Source organism: Notothenia coriiceps, unplaced genomic scaffold (assembly GCF_000735185.1).
Source record: "Notothenia coriiceps isolate Sejong01 unplaced genomic scaffold, NC01 NC01_scaffold00002623, whole genome shotgun sequence".
NCBI lineage: Eukaryota > Metazoa > Chordata > Actinopteri > Perciformes > Nototheniidae > Notothenia > Notothenia coriiceps.
Window position 1 is genome coordinate 27,751 of NW_011335324.1, and position 22,003 is coordinate 49,753.

Consider the following 22,003-nt stretch of genomic DNA (forward strand, 5'->3'; position numbering starts at 1 on the left):
TAAATGCCCACACTCGCTTATATTTGTGGACGTTCTGCCTCCTTGCTTGGTCGGGCCGCTCAATTGTCAGCTTCACATCCCCAAAGAGCCTTGGTACTTTATAGTTTCCAGAGTTGTTCATGAAACCATGTCCCGTCAGGGAATAACATTGCTAACATAACAGGTATATGAATGTGTGTCGTGTGTGTGTGTGTGACTGACTCTGAGAGAATCTGTAGAGAAGATACCCGACCACAGTGAAAGTTCCCATCTGCATGTTCCACCAGCCTAAGGGGGAAACACAACGTCAGTTATGTTGCACAAACTAAACGTTTAATTAATAATGCAAATATTAAATGCAGAATCAAGTTCTCTAAATAAAAATAACCCTTAGGTTGAATTCATAGCTTTGGGTGGCATTCATTTTAATCTTTATATGTAATGACCAGAATAATACTTTCTTTTGAACAGCAGGAAACTCTTGCAGTTGTACAGATGGCAGGTCAGAGCCGCTGCATACAAAACTATTTTAAATTGATTATCATATCAAACTACATTTGAGCAGTGTTTCACTTATTACTATAGTTGTTTTTCAAATAGTCATAACTAGGGATTAACATGCTCCTAATCGCCTGCATTTATTTTGAAAACCTAACCAAGAATTCAAAGAATATTTCACTGATTACTTCACATTATAGTCTCAGCCAACGTCTCAGCTTTTGCAAACCTAACTACTCAATATTACAACATGACATAAAGAAAGGCAATCAGTGAGTAATGCTCATTTCATATAGTGCCAATTTAAAATGCATTGTCATATAATTAACGCTCAAATACACATACTACTCTAAGAAGTAGCATTGACATATTCTTGTCTCACCTCCAGCAGCATCCTCAGGGTTGTCCTTTTCACACTGACACTCCATTTTTCTGCAGTCTTATTGTATCAAGGTAGGGCAAATATGAGACAGCACTCCTGCTTAAACTGTCAACATAAAATCACTTTAAGTTCAACACAAACCCCGGGGTTTCCAACTCAAAGTAAAACTACGAACAACACACGGATTACATCTGTTATTACAGCATACTTAAAGTGTCTAGATACCCTTTTTCCAAACAGATCAGAACTAGTTGTATGTTAACATGTAGCAAAGTAACAGAAAACCTACTCAAGAAAACATTAATATACAATAAAACACGATTTAAAAGCTGTGTTTCAGCGCACAGGAGCAGCGGCTAAATGTTCCCCCAGCTCCATTACCTGCTGCTTAGTCAGAAAATCCTCCCGAGGAATGCCTTTTCCTTTAAATCTGCAAACACCTGACGCGACACACGAGGTCAAAGTTGCATGTATGTTCTTCCTGAAACATTTGCCTGAACACGCCTGCCCTCAGCAGGAACAGTGGTTAGTATTCTTCGCTCTGCTGTGTGGATCAAACAATGCATTGAGAAGGTCCAGGTATGCTTGCTTCAGAGAGACACACCTCTTTTGTTTTCTTGCTACACGAAGAACTGGAAATGTTGCTTCACATGTTTGTGAAGTACGACGAGTCATGCAGGTATGAGAGTAAAGCAAACTAAAGGCAGGGCTGTAAAAGGGTTTAGTTTTATTAATGCAAATGCAAGATTAGATAGGGGAGAGTGGGGTAAATTGAGCCATTTTTTTGTTATGCTGTCCTCTAAGCAAGGAGAAATGACACGTAGTAAAAATGAAAACACACACCTATAATTCAGGATGTCTCCTATCAATGGCAATGATAATAATTAATATTTGATCAAGGGCAGTGAAAATATTACTTCTTAAAAAAAAAAAGTGTAGGGGTAAATTGAAACCTGGGCATACCTACAACAAATCTTAAAGGTAACTATAAACAATAAATAACAAACCAAATACAAGCTTAGTTTTTCAAATATTTTTAATATACATTTCGATTGAATTGATTGATTTTTTTTAACATGTTAAAAGGAAAAGTAATCATACAAATGGTGATACAATTTCATACATCTTACCAATCAAAGACAGGGTAAATTCAACTTTAAATGTAGCCTACAATGAGCTCTTATTATCAACTTGGCCTACTTTCATTCATTTCTCCATTGAAAAACTGGTTCAACCTACCCCAAGGCCCATGGTTCACTTTACCCTTTAAATGTTGATATAACCAAGGTAATGCTCTTTTCTAAAGCTAAAAAGACACCAGAGCCTGTTTTAGATATTGTATACTATAAGGACAAGTACTCAAAGTGGTTACCTGTTACAAATACCTTGGTATCTGGCTTGATGATTGTCTTACTTTTAAACTTCAGGTCATTAATCTGCTTAAAAAACTGAGGGTTAGACTAGGTTTATTTTTCAGAAACAAGTCCTGTTTCTCATTTGAAGCCAGGAAAAGGCTCTGTGACCTTTTTACCTGTGCTGGACTATGGTGATTTGATCTATATGAATGCACCTGCCCATTGCCTGGAAAAGTTAGATGCCGCCTATCACAGTGCGCTGAGATTTGTTACTAACTGTAAAGCACTTACTCATCACTGCACCCTGTATGCCANCTTAACGAACTAACGAAATTTTCGTTTCCTATTCGACGTACTGGGCGGTAGTTCATAAGTAGGTTTTCCTGTCCTCCTACCTGAAACACAAAGTTACTTAAACTAGTAGTTTCCATCCGGATTCAGTAAAGGTTACACTCGGCGGCACGTGGCTGAATTAAGTAAACATTAACAAATGAACCGACACCCGACGGGACAGTTTACTATCCACAAATATATTTACCACAACAAAACCACACCATCTCTCAGCGACAGTAACTCGCAAAACGTGGGACCGGCAACAAAAACTATAATACGACTTACATATACGACACTGCATTATTGAAAAGGAATAGAAAAAAAAAAGCTCCCTTCACCCCCCCCACAGTCCCGGATCCATATTTTCAGTGCGAGCGTCAGGTGACGCCAACGTTACCTTCGAGAGTATGTCATCGAATCCATGATTTCTAGCTGGTGGAAGACAAGGGAGCAGATTTTCAGTCACAAAAACCAATGTACGGGAGTACAAGAGACCAGTTGTGATCCAATTCTCTGAAAGGGGGGGTATAAAACAACATTGTCGTATTTTATGTAGTCAATAGGATGACCAACAGCCCAAAGATAACAGTATGTCACCCAACGATTGTTCACCGATTACCGTGGGGTCACTTTAGGCTTTTATTTAGAAAAAGGCACACAAGAACGGAAAGAGAAACCAGTAGTGTATGTAGCCGTAACATTAAGTGCAAGCCAAACTTAAGTAATAATGTTGTAGACGCATCAAGAAATAAATATCTCGGGACTATTTTCTGGAAACCCTGTTTTGACCTTCTTGACGGTGACTTTGACTTATGCACTGCACCCTAGTATTTACATTAGTGTTAATTTGTTGTAGAGTTAAAGATAGTTAAGGGTATATCCGGATGCAGACAAAGGCCAATAGAATAAAACTTTAAGTCAAGAACTGTCTGCGGTTTATTTATTTTGTTCCTATTAACACACAAAACCACCCATTTGTTGTCACACAATAAATCTTTTTATTTTGATTAATCTTCATTTTTTTTCTAAAATCTTTTAGTCTAAAGTAAATACCGGGGAAATAAAAGGAGTGTCCGCCGTTTTGTTTCAGACTGTACTATGCTAATTTTATTTTTTTGTTATTTAACACCGAAGTATATACTCATTCTTGTACAAAAAATACTTGGTGGTCGAAGGCCGGAAGTTCTGTCCACGTCCGACTGGGATGATATCAGAACGAAATTAGCAAGACACCCTCTGCTTTTTTCCCCTAGCACAACCACTAGTTGCTAGTACAATACAACACGAAGTGCACGGCACTCTGACCCAACTTTACTCTGATGAATTGTAGTAGGTGCGACTTGAATCGGCGGGAAATCGAATGCCATGAAGACAAAGGAATCGAAGTTAGTAATTCATGAAATAATACACTCTAATAGGAGACTTTCATATCAAATTTATAAAAGACGTTCTTAGGTTTTGTGGGGTAACGAAAACAACACTAACTAATTGAAGGAACCAGCTGTATGTTTTTTTGTTAGTAGTTACGTTGGTGTTAATAAATAATGGAAAGAATTTTATCGAATTTCAACAGTACCTCTTCCGATTCAGCATAATTTCCCCGCGATAAGCGAGTTACAAGGTCCAAAGTACAATATAACATAGAGAGGACACATACCTCCCATAGGCATGATCAGTCAATGGAACATCGGCTAAACCTTTGCCATAGCCATTATAGGCAATTCGACGACCTGTTTGCCACCGGAGATAGCCATATACTTTAATGCGAATTTTGAAGGAACAATTTGTTAAGACCAACCAAACCTGGGAGTAGGGCACACTGGCATTAGGCCAACTTTCATCACGTGCAGACTAACGTGAAACAACTTAAAAACGGTCAAGGACAGTAGAAGAGGATTGTCGACGCTGAATATACAACTACTAGAGAGGCACACAACCGGGTCCGCCGTTGTAGAACATTCTTTGTCGCGAGTTTCCGGAAGAATTTGTAAATGTGTATTAATTACTACGTTATGGGTGAATTGCCCTTTTCTTTGAGTCGGTTTGTCTGCTATAACTGGTAAAATGGGATTGGCTTGTTCTTCAGGTTGTGGTTCTCAGATTTAGTTGTTGATCGCTTTCCCCGTTTTGATTGTCCCGATTGCCGAATGAAAACGTGTTATTTGACCGTTTTTCGCTAGAAAACGTGCAGTACAATAGACGTGTCGTGGTGTAAGTGTACTTTCGACTCTAATGGTGTCTAAGCGTAACCGTATTTAGTAGTGACAATGCGGTTTTGAGCGTACTTCGAATCGTCGGTCCTTCTCGTTTTTTTTCTTGAAGTGAAATTGCGATCCCGGTACTACTATTAATACAAAATCGGAAACGACAAAAACACTAGTTTTTCAACAACCAAGTTTCCCTTTTTTTTGCCAATTAGGTTACAGAGACAACATTCGAACTTTTACTAATGACTATTTAGGTAATAATGTTATATTTATATTTGCGTTATTGGCCTAATATTACCAATCCGCTCGGCCTCGAGGGCAAATTCTCCACCGCGTACCGTCGCGAGAAAATTGGATTATTACCCAGTACAAATGGTACCCTAAATACTTGACGGGGTTAATGGCGAAGGTCTCTGTGAAATTAAGGCCAAGTCTGACAGTCTGACTTGCCCAGTCGTGGTCCTCGAGTAGCTTTTTATGCGCTTCAGCGCAGAGAATGACCTCTCCACAGACATCCCGTTGTTGTTGCTCATCCAGCTGGAGCTCTATCCTGGTGTCCCCAAATGTTTTAAGGCGAATAGTAGCTCTGAGGTGACTTGAAGCATTCTTATGGCGATGTGGTGATTTGGATAAACTTCCTAAATCAGAATATCCATCTCTGGCCCATGACCCACTGTCCGCGCCAAAAAGCAAGCAAGCAAGAAGAGCAGTAAAGCTTTTGTTCACTGGTTGATCCGGTCATCCAGTTGTATCTGGCGTAGTTGCCGGTAAAATGCCTCGAACCATTTAAAAAAAAAAACTAAATTAAGCTGTGGTGTTGGTCTCCCTTTGGTAATCAACTCAAATGTATCATTGTAACTCAATCTTGAAAAAGACTCGTTTAATAATTTCGCAATTATGTCATCACCATCACTGACGTGAGCCATCATGAACGAACTTATGCTAATTCACTACTTCCGCCTAGCTTGACCCATTGTTATAACACATGCATAAACTTGACAGCGGTCGGAAGTTGTCATAAAGTCTGCGATAATAAAGCCCACCCATTTAGAGGGAAGATATGATTGGTCAATTGTACTGTCATTTGACATTACTCTCTCGTTGAGTTACTATAGCTGGGCCCTCTGTGAATTGATAGCTGGACCACCATTCAGCTCCTGTCTTCACAGTGACTCACAGAGATGGCTAAAGGAGCTTCTTTCATTTAACCCTTCACATTCAAACAGAAACTGAATAGGCAGATTCGAAGGATTTATTTATTTGGAAATGTTATTTTAAATACAATTAAATCAAGTTATTTTGGTAAAACTAATGAAAAATATAAAAAAGAAAATATTTAAAAATATATATTACATGTGTCTTTTTATTTTTTTAGAATAACTTAGGCCCTCAGAGAGGGCCTAGAGGGCCCTGACGGCTCGCCACTATACCGTGGTTATGCTGTGTCTGATGGATGATTTATATGTCTCTCCCCCCTCCTGTCACCAGATGACTACGAGAACACCACCCTGTTCCCTCTGCCTGCCAGCAGCAGCTCCGGGCTCCTGCTGGCCTCTGGAGACCCCCTGTGGCAGCTGCCGGGGGGGCAGGACAGTCCAATCACAGCAGTGGTGCCCATGTGTGGGGGGGGCTTCTCAAGCAGCACCAGCCAGTCCAGCCTCAGCACCCCGGCCCCTCCCCTGACCCAGCATCAGGACCAGCTCTACAACACACACTTTGCAGAGGTGTGTGTGCAGAGGAGGGCGGGGGTCCCCAATGAGAGCACCACCACCCTGGAGTTCTTCTTCGACCGGCCTCCTGAGCCCACCTTCACTCAGGAGAGGAACAGTCAGCATGCCATGGAGGTGAGTGGAGGAAGAACTGTCCCCCCGAGAGCAAGCAGGACAGGTTTAGATTGGACCTGTCAATGAAGCACACTCTAAAACCTGATTTCCATTTAGCTTTGCAGGCCGACATGTAAAAAAAGAATGAAAATACAGAATGTCCTTTTTATTTTCAATCCTTTAAAACCACGGCAGACACAAGTATTCACATTCTGTACATCACACACTGCACAATTCATCGTTGCTTTTACTATAATAAACCCACACTCAACTCTGGAGAGACACTTCTTATTCAAAGTGTGCAGACAGTGTAGAAAAGTAACAATGTGTTCTCATTTTCTATGAAGCATCTTATTGCGACAGCTGCGGGGCCTATAACCCTTACAAATAATGTTGGCTTCTTTTCAACACCAGTAAAGTGGTCCTTTAAAGGTCCCCTATCATGCAAAGTGCACTTTTTGATGGCTTTTATTCATAAATATGTGTCCCCGGTGTGTAAGGAGACTCACAAGTGTCAGAAAATAAAACCCTCTCTCTTTTCCTCCTTACCCACATCTCTAAAAACGGCGGAACAACGGAGCTGATCCAGATTTGCTGCGTCATGACGACATTACTCAAATTTGGGCTGGCTTTAAGCCAACGGCCCTATCAGAAACATCGCTGTATCAGAAACAATGCGCAACATGTTTTGGAAGTAATATGGTCTGTGTTTACATTAGCAAGCATCGCTAACACTCAGAGCTAACGCTAGAGAGTATTTGTAAAGAAGCAGAAATATAAAAAGGTACTCACCTTAAGGTAAACCCACGAGAGAGAAAGAGTTTGAGCTACATACTGTTTCAGAAATAATCCTTGATGTGGTTTGGAACATAATATGGCGTTTAATCACATCAACATTTTGCTGAGAATCTGGGTAGAAACCTCTCTCTTCACAGAGGAGAGCTCATGCATTAGTGATGTGTCGGTCGCGAACGAGCCGATTCTTTTGAACGATTGAACTTTTTATCGTTCAATCGTTGTTCTGCACTCACTGCCTGCCAAAATCCACTCGCCTTTTAAAAAGCTTGATTTTGTTCCCCAAAAGTATTCTGTGAAGACCGCCCCCTACTCTGATTGGTAGGTTTCAGCACGAGGAGTGAGATGGGGTGAATCTTAAGGGAATACGCGAGAGAGAGAAGTCATAACAAGTGGTACAGGACAGGTAGACAACGTAATTTTCGGGTGGAAAATGAGCCAAACGCGAAAACGCAGCAGCATTTGGATGCACTTCAACCAAAACCCAGGCAGCAAGCGCACCATTTGTAAAGGCAAAATATCCTTTAAAGCAGGGTCAACAAATAATCTCCATCGCCACTTAAAAACACAGTGTCTAATATTAAGAGTTGCGTGAATTTCATTCCAGGCAAGGAAACTTTATTTACTTAGTAGTACATTCACTGACATGAATGACATGGATATGGGGCGCCATATCCATGTCATTCATGTCAGTGAATGTACTACTAAGTAAATAAAGTTTCCTTGCCTGGAATGAAATTCACGCAACTCTTAATATTAGACACTGTGTNCATCCTGAGGGTCTCCTCAGCTCAGAGCCTGAGCCCAAACATTGATGACCTTGCACCCAAGATGAGATGCCAAGTATCTGAACTAGCATCACAGAGCAGCACACTGAGTTTAATGGATGTTTCCTTCTGCACTTTCTCTCTCACGACAACAGGGCATGTTTGGTTTTCTCTTTGAGGGAAATAGTTTTGTTGAAGCTGTTGTTGGCCTGTGGGAAAATGTAATCATAAGAAATGACTGAGGAAAAGCTGCAGATAGAGCCATAAGAAATGAATGCAACTGATTATTTAATGTTGTTTTTATAGGCAATAATTTAAGCTTTGTTAGTTCCAGGTTTAATATTTGCAATAAGTTCATTTCAATATGTTCTGCAATAAACATTGAACCAGTCCGGCCCTCGACTAATACCCATTTTTTTATTTTGGCCCACTGTGTATTTGAGTTTGACCCCCCTGTGTTAGGGGAACCAATGAGGCGAACAAATCCACCTTTAGTTTAGGACTTTCAGGCTTCATTTGGGTTGATGTGATGCAATTTCCTATTTTTCGATACCTAGTTTTCTTTTTAAAATGTCTGTACTACTTTGAGTTTTACAAACAATTCTTCAACAAGGTTTTTCTCGACAATTGGTGCCGCAAACACCTTTCTATTTCCATGAAAGTGCCTCAAATAGACTCAAAGCTTTATATGGCAGATGATGGTGTTGTACTTGAAAACTTTTTCTTTCTTCTTTTTCCTGTTTCTTGTTTGCATGCATGAAAAAGTTCTTTTTTTTTAAGAATTCAAGGCAACAGGGTTAGGGTTAGGGCCATTTGAACCCTAAAACTGCTCAAAAGATGCAACCAAGTTCTTTTTCATTCAGGAAGTATGACGCTGCGCTGTCAGTACGCTTCTCCATGTTTGTGATTGGTCAAATGTTGCTTAACCCACCCCTTTCATGTGAACGCGCACCTAACTAGATAGGACAAAGCTGGCTTGAGTTAACGAGTTGATAACCAGCGTCGTAGGACTGCTTAGCGAGAGCGCGTTTGTTTTGGATTAGGTAAGCCGGGTAACTCAAACATATCCAGGTTAGGTTGAACCGGCTTCGTAGTACAGGCCTCAGAACAGGAATTCTACTATTGTGACAAAGATCAGGATAAGCAGAGACGCAGATAACTAAAACAGTGAAGATAAAGTGTCATGGTATTACATTTAGAGTAGCATTATGTTGTTTATTGACTCACGTGGACAGGACTTCAGATGGAAGGTCTGTGATGTACGACGGGATCTTTTTTCCTGTGAGGAACTGAGCCACCTCGTCGCTGAAAGTGTTGCAGTTGTGCTCGAACAGGTTGTATGTGTCCCGTCTGTAAACCAAGAGAGAGAGGAGAAAATCAATTAGTGAAGAGACTGAGAGGCCTGAGAGGGTGAAGAAGGGCGAGAGGGAAGACAAGATAAAAGAACATTTTGACGAGAGATAAGAGAAAAATGTGAGACTTTTTGAAAGAGGCTTTGAAAACAGTGTACAGGGGATTCAAGATAAATGTCAAATATATGTACTTTTTTTTTATATAAAAGACTTACGGCTCATTCTTCTTGTTTGAACCAAGGGGAATTTCCAGACGATGTTATTGCCATATTTTTGAAAGGTAGAGAATAAATGAATTTCCTTGAGTGTTTTACTTTGTTGTCCTTCATTTGTTTCACTTGTATGTATGATGAAGATATCTTATAAAGTATTAACAGAATTGTTTTAACAAGTAATTGTAGCCTACATCTAAACTTAACACATTGGCCAGGGAGTACAAACCGATTATACTTGTCAAATACTTGAGTGACAAAGTGACGCCCCCCATACCCACCCTGACCTCCAGGTGACCCCACAGGGATGTAAATCTGTGTGATGAAGCTGAGTATTTACCCATATGTAGAGACTGCCAGTGACATCAGATACTCCATAAATAACTCTGCAGACACCTCAGTGGAGCCCAGGTCAACGACGGAGCCAGGCTGACCCAAAGGGGTGCTGCCCTAGGATGAAAACACACAAACACATTACAGTACACCTTGTTGCAAAAAAAAAAAAAGTTTTAAGTCATATCATTGTTTATTGTTGTAACCCTCAGTTCTGCCACAAGAGGGCAACATGCACCACTAGCTCATGTTCTAAATAAGACTACAACCTATTGAAATACATTCCCTGAGAAAGAAAATGATTATAATATTACATTATTTGCTCACACACAGTACAGGTATATGTACCTTGTGTTTAGAGTGCACTAAGAACACAGATGAACAAATGCTCTTTATTCATCTGGCTTAACTTAACTTCCACCTGTTTCAAAGATGAGTATCTTGCTTAATAATGGACGAGTCAAAACCTTTTTTCCACATGCCCTTAACACTAAGACAGGTAATCAAACATTTGTATTTATTTGCCCTGTAGTATTTGTATAATGTTGTATTTTGGATAAGGCTTAAGCTGATTCTTACAGGTGGACAATTGTTGATGCCTTGTCCCACAAAGAAGAACTCCTTTCCATGGATCACAATAGCAGTATGCCTGTAAAACACAAAACATTTAGGCAATGAATTCTAGGTTCACATGATATTTAGTGATATTATTTCAACAGCTTCACTCACCATATCCCATCAAGCTGTCTCCCTATGGTAATAAAACAGAACAACATTAGAATAAAGTTATTCCACACTTTTAACTTGACAGAAAATAAAAGTCACGGCTCAGGCCTGATTAGCATCCCCGCTGTTTCCTGGTTTCCCTCCCGTGTCAGGTTGCACTCTCTGCGGCTTTAATAAAGCTAAGCAACCGGTGGTTCTTCAGAAACTCACCCAGCATGAGAGGACTGAGCTGCCGGGCCATTCCTCTGGACATGTCGTAAATGTACAATTGCACTGGGTAAGACTCGGTTTGTTCCATGGTGACACAAAGTTATTATACTTTAAAAAAAGAGAGACCTTAGTGTTTCTAGCTTACCGGTAGCTAGCAAACAAAACGTAAAAAAAAAATATCTTGGAATTGTTACGGATACAAACATAGGGTTTTCACATTAAAAGTATTAAATAAAGTAGCAAAAAAACTCCTACTTATGCCGGTTACCGGTCAAAATGTAAACAACAACAAAAAATGCATTCTCATTGAGCAGGGGATCTCTTTATAGGGTGGACTATTATACATCCATGGTCAAGCCCCCTCTACTAGACAAACCCCGCCTACTTTACTATGATTGGCCAGTATCTTAGATTGGCAAGACAAACGTCCAATAAACGATGAAACGTCTGTTACGTTTCCTAGCGTGCTCGTTCACGTACCCGGAACGTAGCAACTACAACTTAATAAAACAAAACATATATCGTGGGATTTTTACGGATACAAACATAGGCTTTTTCACATGAAAAGTAATACATAAAGTTACAACAAAAACTCCTAAGAATAGCACTAAATTGCTGGTTTTCAGGCCGTTGGTGCTGTGTAACTGACAGAAAATTAACAACAACATGACTGTCAAGAAAAATGCTTTCTCATGGAGCGCGGTATATTTGTATAGGTTCTGTGATCAAATCCCGCCTACTTTACTATGATTGGCCAGTATCTCAGATTGACAAGACAAACGTCCAATAGACGATGATACGTCCGTTACGTTTTCCAGCGTGTTCGTTCACGTAGTACCCGGAACGCGCCAGGCATTGAAACACGCCTATACTTTGTGGACATACAGAAACAGCACACGGTATGCAGCTATTATAACTTTATCTATGTTGTTTTTTCAATGTGTTCAATCCATATGGTTTCTTTGCATCACTAAAAATATGCAGTTGTTATCAAAGCGAATTTTAAATACTAAAGAAGCGATCAGTAGCTTATTAGTGGCTAAGCTAGCTAACTTGTGTGTGAAGTAAAGTTAAAACCTCACATAATGTTTATTAAATAGGAATAATATCTTAATAAAACATACATAACATGCATGTGTCTTTAATGTACTATTTGCAAAGCAAGGCTATGGTTTTACTTACTGTGCTTTCTTACAAAATACAGGAGTAATTTAAGTGCATAGCAAGACTACTTTTCTAAAAATGACTTTGTTTTGATTGTATTCAAGCTGCTTTGTGTTTCCTCTTCTTGTGTGTTATTGAACTGCTGGATCATTTGACAGGACCGGAAGTAGCTCAAATGCCAGAGTGGAATGCCTTCTACCATAATGAGGAGGATGAGGAAGAGCAGGAGGAAGGAGAGCAATCTGGAGGTGAGATAAAAAACCTCCATTACTCCATTTGAAGTGCAAATAATACAACATCAGAATCACAGACAAGGAATTAGTTTCTGTGTATTAGTGCATACATAAAATACAGTTTTAAGGGGGAAAATAGCAAATATTAAGAACATGTGTGGAAAAAATATACATACAGTATACATCTGTTTTAAAGGTGGAAGGGCTGTTCAGTTTTGGTAGTGTTTTGCATAAATGTGCACAATTGTTAGAAGTGTGCTAAGCTTACCAGTTTGGAGTATCAGGAAGTTGCCTTTCCTTATATGCATGCCATGAGATGTTCTGTTTTGAACTATAGTTGTCGACAAACAATGCTTTCTCTCTTTGTCAGGTGAATATTACAAAAGCACCGGCAGAGACAGTTTGGTGTTTTTGGTCGACGCCTCCAAGGAAATGTTCATCAAAGGAGAAGACGGACAACCCTCCAACTTTGACATGACCATGGAGGTAAGATGGAGAATATCTTTTCTGCTTTATGGAATCATTTTGTCAAATATCATGCATAAGTTGAGGGAATGCTCTTTAGCTTACCTACCGCATACAATAGAATATAAATGGTCACACATGCAGAGCACACAGCACACACAGTGACATTTGGCCTCTGCTTTGAACCCATCCTAGTGCCAGGAGTCTAGTACTAGTAGCAGTGGGCAGCTATTGTACAGCGGGAGCAATGGGAGTGAGGGGGGAAGGGGGTTGTCCGGTGCCTTGCTCAAGGGCACCACGGCAGGGCAGGAGGTGAACTGGGACCTCTCCAAGTAGCACTCCATATTTTAGGTCTGGTCAGGGACTTGAACCGGCGACCCTACGGCTCACAGTCCAAGCCCCTACTGACTGAGACTGCCGGACTAATAGTAATACTCTCTAATATAATAACATACAACCTACATGTTTATTCCACACTTTTAAAACAGTGTTTACCCGGATGAAACTCAAAGGCAGATACAATAAAAGTGATATAGGAGGAAAACAGATACGACTAAACACAGCAAGAAAGAAAGAAAGAACATTATTTAAAACTTAAAAGTGCATAGGGAATGATTCATATAAAAGCCATATAAATAGTGTGTGTGTGTGTGTGTGTGTGTGTGTGTGTGTGTGTGTGTGTGTGTGTGTGTGTGTGTGTGTGTGTGTGTGTGTGTGTGTGTGTGTGTGTGTGTGTGTGTGTGTGTGTGTGTGTGTGTGTGTGTGTGTGTGTGTAGGTGGTGCGCAGTGTGTACACCAGTAAGATCATCAGCAGCCACAGGGACCTGATGGCGTTGGTTTTCTACGGCACGGAGCAGAGCAAAAATCCCAGGAACTCATTTAAACACGTCTACGTTTACCACGACCTGGACGAGCCCGGTGAGACTCACTGACTCAGCATCACACTCTATTTACAGTATACTGCTTTGGTTCTGCTGCAGAAACAAGGGCATGCATATCTTAATCATCATTATCAGAATATTTTATTTCTCCCGGGGGAAATTCGGTTTTGTGACAGTTGGAAATGGAGAATTAAATAAGTAAATGAAAAAAAGAAATCGGAATAAAAGTGTTTATAAATACCTAGTTAAAGTGAAAATGTGCAATAGAAATATAAAATAAAATAAAGATATTTATAAAAAACAAGAGGTTAAAGTAAAATGTCCAATAAAATATGACTTTAAAGTTAGGAATTTAAAAAGAGATGTGCACAATACAGTATATATAGTGGTGTATTGATATTATGAGTTGCACAGTTTCAAAGGGTTTGGCTTCTGAAAGTGTAGTAAAGTATAGAAGACTTTGATTGTTATTGCATATTATTCAACAAAAACATTTGAAAACTTAAGAACACTTTCAGAAAGTTAAAAATCATAATTATAGTGATCAGAGGTTGGAAGTAACTAAGTACATTTACTATACTATTTAACTATATTTTTATGCTAATACTTTTCTACTTTTACATGAGTAACATTTTGAATGCAGGACTTCTACTGTAACAGAGTATTCCTATATTCTGGTACTTCTACTCAAGCACAATATCTGAGTACTTCTACTTTTACTCAAGCACAAGATCTGAGTACTTCTACTTTTACTCAAGTACAAGATCTGAGTACTTCTACTTTTACTCAAGTACAAGATCTGAGTACTTCTACTTTTACTCAAGTACAAGATCTGAGTACTTCTACTTTTACTCAAGTACAAGATCTGAGTACTTCTACTTTTACTCAAGTACAATATCTGAGTACTTCTACTTTTAGTCAAGTACAAGATCTGAGTACTTCTACTTTTACTCAAGAACAAGATCTGAGTACTTCTACTTTTACTCAAGTACAAGATCTGAGTACTTCTACTTTTACTCAAGTACAATATCTGAGTACTTCTACTTTTACTCAAGTACAAGATCTGAGTACTTCTACTTTTACTCAAGTACAAGATCTGAGTACTTCTACTTTTACTCAAGTACAAGATCTGAGTACTTCTATTTTTACAACAAGATCTGAGTACTTCTACTTTTACTTAAGCACAAGATCTGAGTACTTCTACTTTTACTCAAGTACAAGATCTGAGTACTTCTACTTTTACTCAAGTGCAAGATCTGAGTACTTCTATTTTACTAAGTACAAGATCTGAGTACTTCTACTTTTACTCAAGTACAAGATCTGAGTACTTCTACTTTTACTTAACAAGATCTGAGTACTTCTACTTTTACTTAAGCACAAGATCTGAGTACTTCTACTTTTACTTAAGCTCAAGATCTGAGTACTTCTAGCACCTCTGTTAGTGATTACTTTTAGTACCAGTGTCACTACATGCACAATGCAAGAAAGTCTTCTTTCTGTGCCCCTTTTTAAACTGCTACACATGACTTTCTCTCACCCTATTCCTTCTGTTGTTCCTCACCTGTCTGCTCACACACCTCCTCTCTTATCTCAGGTGCAAAGCGAGTGCGGGGGGTGGACGCTCTGCGGGGGGAGAAAGGAGCCCAGCTGGTGGAGGAGACGATGGGCATCGGAGGGGAGACGTCTCTAGCTGACGCTCTGTGGTGCTGCGCTAACCTCTACAGCGACATCAAGCTGAGACTCTCCCACAAGAGGCTCATGATCTTCAGCTGCAGGGACGAGCCTCACGGGGGCGACAGCGCCAAGGACCGGCTGGCTCGCACTAAAGCTGGAGACCTCAAAGAGACCGGTACGTTTAGTTTAGTTGTTTCTAGTGTCGTGGACAGTCCCCGTTAATCAACTGTCACACAAAAACAGTAAATGGGGCAGCTTTAGCCAACATTGCTAATCTCCAGCTGTTGTCCCCGGCCAGATGATAACAGACACCTTTTTAAAATCACAATACATCAACAGCAATAGTTATAAAGAAAGGATTAAACACAAGTACATACAGGCGGTAAAAGAGAACAATAACATGCAAACAACACACGTGACTACATTAGGGACGCCAGCGATTATTCGAATATTCGAATATTCGTTACAGTCTCCATAATCGAAAATACATTTTTAAAATTACGTATTTTATTTATATATATTTTTATTTTATTTATGTTTCTTTTTTTTGTTCACTGGCTTTAGTTGCAACCAAAATATAGACTAATGCTAATAATAGTTAAATAGTGATTAATAATTGTTAAATGGGCCATTGGTTCACACCACCAGGTTTGTTTTACTGTAAACTTGGAGAAGCCAGGCAGCGCAGCGCTTTGGTTGCGCTGCTACCCACCGACCCCCCCCCCCCCCCCCCCTTCTCCGTCACACGTGCGATTGAATTTATTGGAGTGAGAAACAAGAAGAGTTCCTCGTGGAACTAACTTCAACTGACAAGTGCACAATGAGGTCAAATGCAAGAGTTTTCTTTTTTTCTCTCCCGCGGGAGGGGGGCGTTCGGGAATAATCGGATTATTAATTCGCCAGGGCTGTCCATTTTCGATTTTGATCATGGCAGTTCTGGCATCCTAGGACTACATACATGCATCGTATAATGCAGAGGAGATTCATTAAGAGATTTTTATGGGGACATTTGTGGTCCCTAAGTGTCTGAGTGATTAACTATAGAAAAACCCCTTACCAACACGCCTATTCCGTAACCTTAACACATCCCAAAGATGTTCCTTAGTTTGATCACATCAGCTGTACATACTCAGCTACTGTATGTCATTTACTCCTCTGACTCTTCATCTCTTCTCTTCTCAGCGGTGGTCATTATTTAATGCATCTGATGAAACCGGGGAGGGCTTCGATGTCGCTCCGTTCTTCCGAGACATCTTGAGTCCTCCTGATGAGAAGGGCAGATCTGCGCTCTTCAGCTGGAGCCGTGGCAAAAAGGAGGATCTCGGAGAGGGTCCGGGCCAAAGAGCTGAAGAGAGGGGTGGGCCATTGGCCCAGGTAGAAGCCGAGACACATTGAGTCACTTCTTTTTCTAATTTGTCATACTTCGAGTTTCTTGCTTTCTCGGTCGTCTGTGGTGTCAATCACTTAAAGGTCACTATTTTGTGCAAACTAAATACTCTTCTTCATGTCCTTCACATCAAACATGTGTCCCCCTCTTCTCCATGTCTCTTCTACATCAACATGTGTCCCCTCTTCTTCATGTCTCTTCTACCTCAACATTGTGTCCCCTCGTTCTCCATGTCTCTGTCGCATCAACATGTGTCCCCTCTTCTTCATGTCTTTGCTACCTCAACATTGTCCCCTCTTCTTCATGTCTCTTCTACATCACATGTGTCCCCTCTTCCATGTTCTTCTACATCAACATGGTCCCCTCTTCTCCATGTCTTCTTCTACATCAACATTGTGTCCCCTCTTCTCCATTCTACTTCTACATCAACATGTGTCCCCTCTTCTTATAGTCTCTTCTACCTCAACATGTGTCCCCTCTTCTCCATGTCTCTTTACATCAAACAATGTGTCCCTCTTCTTCATGGTCTCTTCTACATCAACATGTGTCCCTTCTTCTTGCTTCATGTCTCTTCTACATCAACATGTGTCCCCTCTTCTTCAGTCTCTTCTACATCTAACATGTGTCGCCCTCTTCTTCATGTCTCTTCACATCAACAATGTGTCCCTCTTCTTCATGCTCTTCTACATCAACATGTGTCCCTCTTCTTCTCTGTCTTTTCTACATCAACATGTGTCCCCTCTTCTTCCATGTCTCTTCTACATCAACATGTGTCCCCTCTTCTCCATGTCTCTTCTCATCAACATGTGTCCCCTCCTTCTTCATGTCTCTTCTCATCAACATGTGTCCCCTTTCTCTCTGCTTTTCTACATCAGACATGTGTCCCCTCTTCTCATTGTCTCTTCTACACAAACAGTGTTGTCCCTCTTTCCATGTCTCCTTCGTGGAGTGTTGGTCGCCCTCTTCTCTCTGTCTTTTCTACATCCACATGTAGAAAGAAGACTCTGAAAGTTTCAGGAACAAAGATTCTCGTCTCTTTTTGTTCCTGATCCATCTTTCTATAAAAACCTGTCTGAAAATGAGCTGATCAGGATTTTGCCGACTTTATGATGTCTAACGATGTTTTTGTCTTGTGTAACCATTAGCCAATCAGCAACCAAGGTAATCTTTGTAACCAAATGTCTCTCAGAGGGGTCGTGGGAGGGGTCCTTATTTCATTCTAAAGTAAACAGGACAGAATCAGTACTTTGGAAAACAGGGCTGAAACAGAAGGGGATTATGGGTAATGCGCAATGATCTGTTTGGTGTTTCAGCCAATCAGAGACATGTTCGTATATAATCTGGGACTTATAATATATTGATGAAAAACAGTATAATAGGGGACCTTTATCCTCCACCCCTCCTCCCGCTCGTCTGCCATCTTTAGGTAAACTGTGTCTCGGTTGAGGGTGTGAATGTCGCCGTGGGATTTATGCCACGCCGCCATAGCGGCTAAGAAAACCGGGGTTCCTGGTCAAACTTTACAGAGAGTCCAACGAGCCGGTCCGCAACAAAAAACCAGAATATTTCACCCCAGACCGGGAGCCTGCTGCTGGGACCCAGCGAGATAATAAAGAAAGTCAGGGTGAGAGTTAAACACCTACGTACGCTTATTGTGGGGTTTTCAAAGTGTGTGGTGGAATCATTAAGGATGTTCATTCAAGGAATACACTCATATCCTGTGGTGTGTGTGGTGTGTGTGTGTGTGTGGTGTGTGTGTGTGTGTGTGGTGTGTGTGTGTGTGTGTGTGTGTGTGTGTGTGTGTGTGTGTGTGGTGTGTGTGTGTGTGTGTGTGTGGTGTGTGTGGTGTGGTGTGTGTTGTGTGTGGTGGTTGTGTGTGTGTCGCAGGTTACGGTAAAGAGGGCAGATCGATGATGGAAGAAAGACGAGGTCGATCCATCAAGAAGTTTTTGAGATCCCGGGATGGTCCTGATTGGATCAACGGATGGAGAAGCTCAAGCGTCATATCACATCCGCCCTCCCAACCTTCCTCTACCCGGTGGGGCGAGACCAAAGGTCAATAATAAATAATAATAAATAGACATTTTAAAGACCAAAGGATTGAGTGTCTGTTTTTAGCTTAGGATATAATGGAAATAAACTGTATATGTAAATACAAGTAGCTGCCAATATAATATCACAATATTATTGACTTACTTAGTATCGTGTGATATTGTAGGGCTGACCCATCTTTGCTTTTTACAAAATTTTAGATAAAAAATCCACCAGTAATGGTTGATATTGAGGTCCCAATGTCATGCTTTCTGGTTATTTAACCCGTCCCCGCTTGTGTGTTATGAATTTTTCTGCATGTCGAACGGTCTGCAGCGTCCCAAACCCTCAAGAGAAGTACCCTGTTAGGGAGTAAAACTCTAACACAGAGAAACCTGTCTATGCTGGCCCAGAACGCCTCGTTGGATATTTCTCTTTTTCATTGTTTGCTTCCGGGAACAAGTGACGTAACGGACGACCGCTCCGTGGATTGGTTAAATGGACCAATCCGTGGAGCCGTTTACGTTACGTCCGCGGAGCGTTAGGTTAGTCCGCGGATTGTCCAAATTGAACCAATCCGCGGACTTCCCACACACACTCAATCTTTTCTCAGCTTGCAGCTCCGCCGATTCTCTTCCCCGAGAAGGGCGGGACGAGGCTGAGGCTTGTGAGTTAGTGTGTGAGCCCAATAAATCACAGCCAGGCTGCGGGTTTGGGGTGTGGTCGTGTTCGGGCTGTGTCTCGCTGTCTCATAGGGGGGGGGGGGGCAGGGCCTCCACAAACCGTTTTAGGACAGAGAGTGAATCACATACTACACGAGGGATGCTGTGTGAGGAAACCAAGATGTGGAGTTTTAGTAAAATTGCACAATTTAAATCTATTCTAGTAGACCTCAACAATGGAATATGATGATCAGTTGAAATGCCATGACCATGGGACCTTTAAAGAAACATTTCCAATAATTACAAAACTACCAGTCTGGGAAAATGACTGAAATGCAGCCTTTAGACGGAGGAAGAGACGATGTCCAAAATCCAAGACAAGATCTAGCCTCATATCGCCCTGCGTTACTTAATATTTGATTCAAATAAAGTCAGACTGAAGCATCCTTTGGTGCTCCAGTCAATCCTCTCAGTAAACCAGACGCTGATCCACCGATCAATGCACGCTGAAGGCTCTTTGAGCAGGTTTCTCCGTGATCGTGCTGTTAGTTAAATGGTTTGTTTTTCATGTACTTCATGGTGTCGTCATTTAAAAAACCTGGGAAAAGTCATGGAAATTCAAATGCAAATTCCAGGCCCTGGAAACGTCATTGGAAATGTAACTCAAATTGCATCAAATTAATTTATATCTTTTATCTAATCGCCAAAATAGTAGATACTATAATGATAATAAATACTGCTATCGGTATGTAATGAAACGTTAAAATGGCATTAACTGAGATGTTTTGCTGGGAAGAGTTTTCGTGTTATTTCATCGCGGGCCACATTACGCATCTTATGGTTAGCACTCAAAGGGTTCGGTTGTAACTTTAAGACGATTATAATATAAAAATAATGTATTATTTTTTTTTTTTTTTTTTTTTTTTTTTTTTTTTTTTTTTCTTACATTACTGCCTCTGCATTGGATTGATTATCGATAGGTGTCATTTAGTAATAGTGTAACTTCAGTAATTAACTACGTCTGAATGCAGAAGTCTAGGGGAAATAATTGCAGTTCTCTTCAGTTTTGCATGTCACAAATGAGATGCATTGTGGGAAAGGTTGTTATTGGCAATGTGCTTCAGTAAAACGGCATGTAACCCGTATAATAAACACTTATATTCTTTGCAGCTCTTGTGGACAACATAAAAGAAGTTGCGGGGCCGGGATTTGGCCGCCCGGCGCCTTGAGTTTGACACCCTGCTTTAGGGTGTTAGAAGCTTAGTCAGCTACCTATTTGATTGTTTTAGGATAGGGCACAACATGTTTCCAGTGGTACGCTGAGAAAGAGTTAATTTTTTTGGTCATGGAAAAATGAGGTAAGGTCCTGGAGAAGTCATCGGTGGAACCCTGTGTTTGTTCTTTGTTCATGCTCTCTGTTTCCTGGTACTCCCTGTGTGGTTCCCCTCAGGCAGCGCGTGTCTCTTCTCTGCGTTGTTGACGAAAGTGCGCTGAGAGGACGTGTTCGCTGTGTGTCGCTGCATCTCTCGCAGAACTGTCCTCCGATGGTTTGTGGCTCTGGTGCCGTCAGAAACGAGGAGCTGGCGAGGGCAAGTCAGTCACTCCTCCAGGTGAGATCTACTTCTTCTTTGTTTCTACTTGATTCACTGGTCAGCGGCTTGAGCTTCAATCTCAGGATCGATGACAGTGGGGAAAAAAGTATCTTAGTTCAGCCACAATTGTGCAAGTTCTCCCACTTAAAAAAGATGGAGAGAGGCCTGTAATTTTCATCGGCTATATCTCAACTTATGCAGAGACAGAATTGAGAAAGGAAAATCCAGAAGATCACCATTGTCCCCATTCATTCTTTCTTCATTACACGGGTCAGTCGTCCTCGGTCCCTTTGCAGAAAAACAGCCCCAAAGCATGATGTTTCCAATCCCCATTGTTTCACAGTTATGTATGGTGTTCTTTGTGATTGGCACTCAGCATTCTTTCTCCTCCAACACGGTCTAGTTGCAGTTTTAACCAAAAAGTCTTATTTGTTTCATCTGACCATATGACATTCTCCCATCCTCTTCTGGATCATTCTAAATCAGGGGTGGGTGGGGGAACCTTTTCCTCTCAGGGCATTTCAATTTTTACATATCCGTCGATGTTTGTCTTGTAAATTATTAAATCACAGCCTTTGGCTTATGCTGTGCAAAGAAAAGTAATCTCTGTAATCCAGATGATTCACCCATGACTCGTTATGCATTCACATGCACGTTGTGTATGACTCACCATAACTAGGATATGTACACAAAAGATTGTGTGTCATGTTTTAGTTCTCAACTATCCATGTGATACATGATTTGAGATGAGTGGGGGAGGGACCGTAACACTCACCTCTCAGGACGCGGTCCGGGGGGGCATGCCCCTCCCGGGAGATTTTTTTTTAATGTTGAAGTTAAAGCATCAATCTTGGTGCGCACTTTGAGAGCACAATTTAAGAGATCTTGGATTACATCTCTCAAATCCTATGAAAAGACATGTGAAGCATATTTATTTTGTCT

At 40.8% G+C, this 22,003-nt stretch overlaps 3 protein-coding genes and 1 long non-coding RNA gene across 4 annotated transcripts in view; 2 read left to right on the forward strand and 2 right to left on the reverse strand.

Annotated features, from left to right (window-relative positions):
* Nucleotides 1-200: 200 nt before the first annotated feature.
* On the reverse strand, nucleotides 201-1,465 carry LOC104968281 (uncharacterized). Its single transcript, XR_800818.1, has 3 exons — nucleotides 1,241-1,465; nucleotides 860-964; nucleotides 201-267 (listed from the first exon to the last, which is right to left on the reverse strand). It is a non-coding gene; the product is annotated as an uncharacterized lncRNA (long non-coding RNA).
* Nucleotides 1,466-5,231: 3,766 nt separating this feature from the next.
* The window catches only part of LOC104968328 (uncharacterized), a 22,320-nt gene continuing 5,548 nt past the window's right edge, over nucleotides 5,232-22,003 (forward strand). The window contains exons 1-2 of the mRNA XM_010797903.1: nucleotides 5,232-5,307; nucleotides 6,243-6,598. Coding sequence (XP_010796205.1) covers nucleotides 5,232-5,307; nucleotides 6,243-6,598 — 432 coding nt within the window. The remainder of the gene's footprint in view (nucleotides 5,308-6,242; nucleotides 6,599-22,003) is intronic.
* LOC104968299 (desumoylating isopeptidase 1-like) lies at nucleotides 9,243-11,307 on the reverse strand. The gene is made up of 5 exons (XM_010797881.1): nucleotides 10,973-11,307; nucleotides 10,766-10,787; nucleotides 10,616-10,685; nucleotides 10,044-10,153; nucleotides 9,243-9,489 (listed from the first exon to the last, which is right to left on the reverse strand). Exons 1-5 carry the CDS (start codon nucleotides 11,058-11,060, stop codon nucleotides 9,363-9,365), a joined length of 417 nt encoding a protein of 138 aa, XP_010796183.1. The 5' UTR covers nucleotides 11,061-11,307; the 3' UTR covers nucleotides 9,243-9,362.
* Nucleotides 11,804-18,326, forward strand: LOC104968288 (X-ray repair cross-complementing protein 6). The gene is given in 8 exon segments (XM_074112267.1): nucleotides 11,804-11,871; nucleotides 12,295-12,384; nucleotides 12,740-12,855; nucleotides 13,611-13,752; nucleotides 15,310-15,568; nucleotides 16,572-16,608; nucleotides 16,611-16,763; nucleotides 18,203-18,326. Coding segments are annotated over 7 exon segments (849 nt in total). The 5' UTR covers nucleotides 11,804-11,871; nucleotides 12,295-12,311; the 3' UTR covers nucleotides 18,272-18,326.

Excerpts from the sequence above, each read along its gene's own strand:
- LOC104968299 (XM_010797881.1), bottom strand. The coding sequence starts at position 11,060 with ATGGAACAAACCGAGTCTTACCCAGTGCAATTGTACATTTACGACATG. Across the intron at positions 10,788-10,972 it reads GCTCAGTCCTCTCATGCTGG|GGAGACAGCTTGATGGGATA; the intron begins GTGAGTTTCTGA and ends TTATTACCATAG. Across the intron at positions 10,154-10,615 it reads GCATCAACAATTGTCCACCT|GGCAGCACCCCTTTGGGTCA; the intron begins GTAAGAATCAGC and ends TTTTCATCCTAG.